The 8,783-nt window shown below is 35.1% G+C and overlaps 1 protein-coding gene across 1 annotated transcript; it reads left to right on the top strand.

The window, feature by feature from the left end:
• Window positions 1-504: 504 nt before the first annotated feature.
• LOC106327456 (phospholipid-transporting ATPase 10) lies at window positions 505-6,085 on the top strand. The gene is made up of 10 exons (XM_013765610.1): window positions 505-1,151; window positions 1,745-2,194; window positions 2,553-3,448; window positions 3,531-3,641; window positions 3,721-3,997; window positions 4,091-4,179; window positions 4,260-4,578; window positions 4,674-4,898; window positions 4,980-5,171; window positions 5,257-6,085. The coding sequence occupies exons 1-10, from the start codon at window positions 753-755 to the stop codon at window positions 5,905-5,907; spliced, it is 3,609 nt and encodes a 1,202-aa protein (XP_013621064.1). The 5' UTR covers window positions 505-752; the 3' UTR covers window positions 5,908-6,085.
• Window positions 6,086-8,783: the final 2,698 nt, after the last annotated feature.

The raw sequence follows: 8,783 nt of genomic DNA, 5'->3' as shown, positions 1-8,783 counted from the left end.
ATACTTTTTCTTACTATGAAATTGAATTATCATAAAAATATTAAAAAATACCTTTTCTTACTATAAATTCTTAAAGTTTAATTATGTAACCGATTATATTTTAAAATTAATATATTTTTATCATAAATGGTATATCATTTTATCATAAATGGTATATCATTTTATCATAAATGGTATATCTAGCCAATTACAACCAAAAATCGAAGTAAATTACCTAGTCCGAAAAAAACAAATCACCCATAAGCCATAAGATAAAATTACCTTAGAAATTTCCCTGTTCTAGAAGCAACTCTCTTCTCCAGAAGTGCTTTGGAAAATTCAATTAGTCATGATGTCCCGGCAAATAAGATACCCGCGTACCATTTTTGATATTTCTCGAAGAAATAATGAAATTAAGAAAAATAAAAATAAAACTTATCAAAAGTCAACAAACAAGCCAAAAAGTGTTACGTTCAAAGTCATCGTTCAAAGTTGGGTCTCTGTATAGAAAAAAAACTCTTAGCTTCACACATTTTATTAAACCCACAACTCATCTTCCTTTCTCTTCATTTTTATTCCATTTTCATATCAAACCTTCAACATTTCTACATTCTTTAATTCTTTTCTACCCTCATAAAATAATCCCTCAAAAATCTGCAAGAAACCAAGTGTGTTCTCCAAGTATTCTTCTTTCACTTGGCTTTCTTGTAAGATTATAAATTCATTTATAAGAAAACCCAATTTTTTTCAGACAAAGAAAACAACCAATAGCTATGGCAGGAGGTGGTCGGAGAAGGAGAAGATTACATATAAGCAGGATCTATTCTTACACTTGTGGTAAGTCAAGTTTCAAAGAAGACCATTCCAACATAGGAGGACCCGGTTTCTCGCGGGTCGTCTACTGTAACGAACCGGGTTCTCCGGCAGCTGAACGCCGGAACTATGCCGGAAATTACGTCAGGTCTACTAAATACACTGTCGCTTCTTTCCTCCCGAAGTCTCTCTTTGAGCAGTTCCGTCGCGTAGCTAACTTCTACTTCCTTGTCACCGGAATCTTGTCGTTGACTGATCTTGCTCCTTATGGAGCTATTAGTGCTCTCTTACCTCTTGTTCTTGTCATCTCTGTAACAATGGTTAAAGAAGGTATCGAAGATTGGCGCCGGAAACAACAGGTCTGATCTTAAATCCAAACTTTAATAGAGTTTAGATCTTTTATCTTTGTTATGAATTATTGAACCTTTACATCGAAGTCTATAAAGTTTATATTTTTGTTTATTATTTTATTTATTTTTGTAACTTTCGTTTTTTTTTTCTAAAAGCTTACATGTTTTTCTTTCTTTCTTTCATATTTTATTCATTTTATTTATTTTTGTAAAAATAATAAAATTTTATCTTTGTACCTTACATCTCTTTCTCTCTTTCATCTTTTATTTACTTATTTTATAAAAAAAAAGATTAAATTTAAGTTGTCTTCTAACTTACGTACCTCTTTTTCCTTCTTACATCTTTTATTTATTTATATTCATTTTTGTAAAAAACTTAAACAATGTTTATATCTTCTGTAACTTAAATCATCTTCTTTCTTTCATCTTTATTTATATTATTTATAAAAATATGATACCAAAAAAATTTATTTATAAAAATAAATAAAGTTTATATGTATTATTATTTTCTTGTTTTTTTTTTCTTCTTTTGTGACTTACATGTTTTTTCATGTAAAAAGTAAATTATTTATTTATTTATTTTCTTGATTCTTTTTTTTTAGGATATTGAGGTGAATAATAGAAAAGTGAAAGTCCACGATGGCAATGGAATATTCCGGCAAGAGGAGTGGAGTAACCTAAGAGTAGGTGACATAGTCAGAGTCGAAAAAGACGAGTTTTTTCCAGCGGATCTTTTGCTTCTGTCATCAAGCTACGAGGAATCTATTTGCTATGTAGAAACTATGAATCTTGATGGAGAGACGAATCTGAAAGTGAAACAGGGTCTTGATGCCACTTCATCAATGTTACATGAAGATTCGGACTTCAAAGATTTCAGAGCCGTTGTTAGATGCGAAGATCCAAACGTGAATCTTTATATGTTCGTTGGGACTTTGGAGCTTGAAGAAGAGAGGTTTCCTTTGTCGATTCAGCAGATTCTCCTACGTGATTCGAAGCTTAGAAACACAGAGTATGTGTACGGAGCTGTCGTTTTCACCGGACATGACACAAAGGTACACAGTTTCATCAGTTCTCCTTCTGTTCTGTTTTTTTTTTCCAACATTCTATTTGCACATATATGGTTCTGTTTTGTTTGTTTGGGTGTTTTCGTGACCTACGACTTCAACATTCGTTTGTCTGTGACACATCGACCAGTAGCAGATCATATAAATTTTTCTAACGATTTGAAATAACGATTACAACCAATTTAGTTGCAAGGTAGCAAAACAAACTACACATTTGTAGGTCACATGCAAACGAATATAACATATATTTTATATTCAACTATTTAACAAAATAAGTTTTAGAATAAAGACTAACTTTTTCATATTCTGAGAAAAACTCTAATGTTTTGATGTATTGAACAAACAGGTGATACAGAACTCAACTGATCCTCCATCAAAGAGGAGCAGGATCGAGAGGAAAATGGACAAGATCATCTACTTAATGTTCGGTCTGGTTTTTCTAATGTCATTCGTTGGATCAATCATCTTCGGAGTCGAAACAAGAGAAGATAAACTCAAAAACGGAAGAACAGAGAGATGGTACTTGAGACCAGACAGTGCAGTGATCTTGTTTGATCCAGAGAGAGCTCCAATGGCTGCAATCTACCACTTCTTCACCGCAGTAATGCTCTACAGTAACTTCATCCCTATATCTCTCTATGTTTCTATCGAAATCGTCAAAGTTCTTCAGAGCATTTTCATCAACAGAGACATTCATATGTACTACGAAGAGACCGATAAACCCGCGCAGGCACGGACTTCAAATTTGAATGAAGAGCTCGGTATGGTTGATACCATTCTATCCGATAAAACCGGGACTTTGACATGTAACTCTATGGAGTTTATCAAGTGTTCCATCGCGGGTACGGCTTATGGACGTGGTATAACTGAGGTTGAGAGAGCTATGGCTGTGAGAAGCGGCGGTTCGCCTTTGGTTAATGAAGATTTGGATGTTGTTGTGGACAAGGTTGGTCCTAAGGTTAAAGGGTTTAACTTTGAAGATGAAAGGGTTATGAATGGGAACTGGGTGAGGCAGCCTGAAGCTGCCGTGTTGCGGAAGTTTTTCAGATTACTTGCCGTGTGTCACACGGCGATACCTGAAACTGATGAGGAGACAGGGAATGTCTCTTATGAAGCTGAGTCTCCTGATGAAGCTGCGTTTGTCGTTGCGGCAAGAGAGCTAGGGTTTGAGTTCTTTAACCGGACGCAGAACGAGATCTCATTTCGTGAATTGGATCTTGTAACAGGGGAAAAAGTCGAGAGGTTAGGTTTTGAGTCTTGTTTCTTTTCGATATGAGATCATTTCTGTGATTCTTGGAGCTCAAGTCTTCATATGTTCTTGCAGGGTTTATAAGTTGCTGAACGTTCTTGAGTTCAATAGCTCGAGAAAGAGAATGTCAGTGATTGTAAGAGACCATGACGGGAAGCTCTTGTTGTTGTCTAAAGGAGCTGACAAGTAAGCATTTTGAGACATTTAAACACACATTATTTCTTGTGTTTCAAGATATTAACTTTGTGTTTGTGTTTCTTCTTAGTGTAATGTTTGAAAGACTAGCAAAGAACGGTCGTCAGTTCGAGGCCAAAACCCAAGAACATGTAAACCAATATGCAGATGCTGGTCTAAGGACTTTGATACTTGCATACCGCGAGGTCGATGAGAATGACTACATAGAGTTCAACAAGAGTTTCAATGAAGCCAAGGCCTCGGTGAGTGAGGACCGTGAAGCTTTAATAGATGATATCACGGATAAGATGGAACGTGACCTTATTCTCCTTGGTGCTACTGCTGTTGAGGACAAACTTCAAAATGGGGTATGACTTTAACGATAGACTATATAATTCTACAAGGTTATTGATAGCTTAGGGTTTTGAGAACTAACAGTTTCTGAACTGATGGGTGTTCAGGTTCCGGAATGTATCGATAAACTTGCTCAAGCTGGAATCAAGATTTGGGTTCTAACTGGAGATAAAATGGAAACAGCTATCAATATTGGGTATTGAATCTTGAATCTTGAATCTTGAATGTTCTTGTGTGTGTTTTCTTTGTTACTGACTTCATAATATTTTCTTGCAGATTTGCTTCTAGTTTACTAAGACAGGAGATGAAACAGATCACCATCAATCTTGAAACACCACATATCAAATCCCTGGAGAAATCTGGAATCAAAGATGAAATTGAATTGGCATCAAGAGAAAGTGTTGTGAAGCAAATAGAACAAGGAAGGGAATTGCTTGCTGCATCAGGTGCAAGCTCTGAAGCATTTGCCTTGATCATAGACGGGAAGTCCCTAACTTACGCCCTAGAGGACGAAGTCAAGAACACGTTTCTTGATCTTGCTACTGGCTGTGCGTCAGTGATTTGCTGCAGATCATCACCTAAACAAAAAGCATTGGTACAATCTTCAAATCTTGACATGCTTTCTTTTGATTCTTATTCTAAAATCTTTTATTTCGTTCCAACAGAATATATTTTTTTGAGTTTTTTTAGGTTACAAGGCTGGTTAAGACTGGAACAGGAAAAACAACATTAGCGATTGGAGATGGAGCAAATGATGTAGGAATGCTTCAAGAAGCTGACATTGGAGTAGGAATAAGTGGTGTTGAAGGAATGCAAGCGGTGATGTCTAGTGATATCGCCATTGCTCAATTCCGATATCTAGAACGTTTATTGCTAGTCCATGGTCATTGGTGTTACAGCAGAATCTCATCCATGGTAAAATAATATACAAATTTTCCCTCCAAAACCTCTCTCTTTGTCAATCTTTCTCTTACAATTTTTTTTTTCCTTTTGTAGGTATGTTACTTCTTCTACAAGAATATCACTTTCGGTGTCACGGTGTTCTTATATGAAGCTTACGCTTCCTTCTCTGCACAACCTGCATACAACGACTGGTTTCTCTCTCTTTTCAACGTATTTTTCTCTTCTCTCCCTGTCATTGCCCTCGGAGTCTTTGATCAAGACGTCTCAGCTCGCTTTTGTTACAAGGTAGGCTTTAGGTTTAGGGCTCATCTAATTTTCAGTGTAGAATTAGCTTAAATCAGAATTGCTTACTGTTCATTTCTTCTTGCAGTTCCCTGTGCTATACCAAGAAGGTGTGCAAAACATTCTCTTCAGCTGGAAAAGGATCATAGGATGGATGTTCAATGGATTCATAAGTGCCCTAGCCATTTTCTTCATCTGCAAGGAATCTCTAAAACACCAGCTATTCGACCCAAACGGCAAAACCGCAGGCCGGGAAATCATGGGGGGATTAATGTACACTTGTGTCGTGTGGGTGGTCAATCTCCAAATGGCATTATCAATAAGTTACTTCACATGGGTCCAACACATTGTGATTTGGGGATCAATTGCATTTTGGTACATCTTCCTCATGATCTATGGAGCTATAACCCCAAGTTTCTCTACCGATGCTTACATGGTCTTCCTTGAAGCCCTAGCTCCTGCTCCTTCCTACTGGCTCACCACTCTCTTTGTGATGATCTTTGCTTTGACACCTTACTTCGTCTACAAGTCGGTGCAAATGAGGTTTTTCCCTAAATACCATCAAATGATTCAGTGGATTAGGTACGAGGGTCACTCTAATGATCCTGAGTTCGTTGAGATGGTGAGGCAGAGGTCGATTAGACCCACCACCGTTGGATACACTGCGAGAAGAGCTGCTAGTGTACGGCGCTCCGGTCGGTTTCACGATCAGCTCCATAAGGATCTTGTTGCTTTCTGAAAAGTATAGATGTTATTTATGTAAATATATATATATGTACATCTCTAATGTAGAGATTAGGGCTTCTTTTATTGAGATTTCTTGTTAGAGAAGGCGTCTGTAATTCACTTCACACACACGGCAACATTTTGTACAAAAACTTTTCATCTCTAATGTAGAGATCAATGTTTTTGTCTGATTGTATTTCTTGATTGAATAATATAGTAAAATAATTTCAAACGTGATGGTGGAAACTGAAAAGAAATGGTAACAAGTTCCTCCTATAAATATCTTGTAGTTCTTCATTTTTCGTATTTTCTTCAGTATTAAATCTAGATTATTTTCGTCAACTATTTAATCTAGATTTTATTATTTTTATCACTTTTATTTTTTGCTTTTCTAAGAACACTGATTTACCTTCAAATAAGGTGGAAGAAATTCACATGTGGTGCACACAAAAAAAGGAAGAAATTCACATGTATCCACAGTCCGGTACACTGCATTTAGACCACATAAAGAGAAAATACAGCAAGATTTTGGAATTTTCAACTTCAGACAAAGACATAAAGAGAACGATCCAGTGAGATTCGGTGAGATAATTTTTTATTCTTTGTTCACATTTGTCTTTACGTTTGATAAACACTTTTATCAGTAAACTAATTTTTTTTTTTCTAAACTAAATTTTGTTTTGTCAAAGATTTTAATTATTACTTCGTAGATGTTTAAGAAAAAACGGTTTTAATTATTGAACAGTTTCGACCATTATAAGTCATCGTGCTTGACTGAATCCGAGTTTGATTCCTACTTGCCGGTTTAGGAAGCTTTGGTTACATGGTTCTTGAGGTGTTCCCTCATTGTTCTAGGAGAAGGTAGTTTTGCAGTGGTCTGGCAGAAGGCATTTCCGTTAAGCAGATGTTCTAAAAGATAGTTATCTCGGTAATTGTCAGATTTATTCTAGAAGTTTGAAAGTTTAGTTACTTGTTTTAAGTTAGTAGTTTGTTATGTTCTTGTATGCTGTCCCATTGTGATTTCTAGTCCCATTGTGGTTTAGGTAATCATTGGAGAGTTCCTTTATCCGTTGGTGTTGTATGATCTAACCCTGTTTTTAATAATATCTTTCGACAGAAAAAAGTCATCGTGCAAACACTACACTATTGCAAGTGGCTCAGTTAATCCAAATGCACTTAAAACGTTTTGTTTTTGTGGTCAACAAATGTTTTTTTTTTTTTGTAACACAATCGCTTCGGCACCTGTACAGTTTAATTTTCGTTCTCTTCCCGCGTAGTAAATTAAAATTTAATTTGCATCATTTTTTATTTTTTCTAGATTGGTTTAAATTCATTTTTTTTCAATTATTGATATGATATTAAATTTCTGGAGACAACTTTAAGCAGATTGACGGTGAAATTATTAAGTCAAAAATTGGGTAGGTAGTAGGCCTGGGACGGATCGGGTATTCGGGCAACTTTAAGGTATCCGGACAACTTTAAGGTATCCGGATCCGGATCCTTATCCGGCGGATCAATAATTTTACTATCCTTATCCGGATCCGGGGTTCTCGGATATCCGGGTGGCGGATATCCTTCTAAAAATTGTAATATCCGGCGGATATCCGGATTTGGTTCCTTAAAATAAATAAATAATAATATTAATATATATAAAAATATTAAAAATAATTTAAAAATAAAAAATTTATAATGTTTTTAATGATTTCAACGTATAATATTACAAAATTTACATAAAAATTTATGTATACTATTATAAAAATGAAAATATATTAAAAAGTTAGTTTTTATATATAAATATTATTATTTCTAAAATAGTTATTAATAAAATTTACGGATCCGGATATCCGGACTAAAAAATCAAGATATTTTGACGGATCCAACATTTTACTATCCGGATCCGGATTCGGACCCTCCGGATATCCGGATTTTCGGATCGGATCCGGATCGAATCTCGAATCGAATCCGGATCGCGGATAAAAGTGTCAAGTCTAGTAGGTAGCACATCACACAACTGAATTCTTATTTTATAATTATGGTTTTATTTATTTATTATTGTGTGTTCAAAAAGAATATTTATTATTGTTATAATTATACTACAATTTCAATGATTTCATAGTGTGATGTTTTATATTGCAGATATTGCTAAAAACTAGACTTTGTCAATGTCTTATATTTAGGTGTTCGTAGAAAATACTCGCTCCGTTTTAAAATTTTACGTATTAAGAAAATACGTAAAATTTTGACAATAAATACATTGTTTTCTGTGTTTAACTATCTCCTATGATTTTTAATCAATCAAAGCAGTAAATACAATTAATGTCTTTGAAATTTACAATTTGCCTTTATTACATATATTGAAAAGGTAAAATATGGATCTTTTAAAACCAAATTTTTTTTGAAAGCGTAAAATATGGATCTCTTAAAACCAATTTTTTTAAAAAAAATATGGATCATTCTGAAACGGAGGGAGTATATGACCAACCTGCTAAAAGTAGGTAATAATATCTCTAACATATATAGATATAGATAAAGTTTTTATGCTTTATCGTTTGATTATCATCTAGAATCAAAATACATTGGCACATTCACTACAAGAAAACAGCAAGGATACTGAGGGAAAAAATCGTCGGAATTTCGTCGGAATAACGTTATTCCGACGACATACCGACGAAACAAGTCCTCGGAAATAATTCCTCGGAATTTCTTCTTTCCTTGGAAATCCCCCGGAATTTTCCGACGGAATTCTGAGGAAACAAATTTCCGAGGAAATTCCGAGGATCACCAGTTTGTCGGAAATGTCCTAGGAATTATACCGACGAAGTCCTCCCTCGGTATATTCCGAGGACATTTCCGACAAACTGGTGATCCTCGGAATTTCCTCGGAAATTT

Source organism: Brassica oleracea, chromosome C2 (assembly GCF_000695525.1).
Source record: "Brassica oleracea var. oleracea cultivar TO1000 chromosome C2, BOL, whole genome shotgun sequence".
In the NCBI taxonomy this organism is placed as follows: domain Eukaryota; kingdom Viridiplantae; phylum Streptophyta; class Magnoliopsida; order Brassicales; family Brassicaceae; genus Brassica; species Brassica oleracea.
Note: the sequence above shows the minus strand (reverse complement) of the source record. Positions and strands in the feature narration are given on the sequence as shown.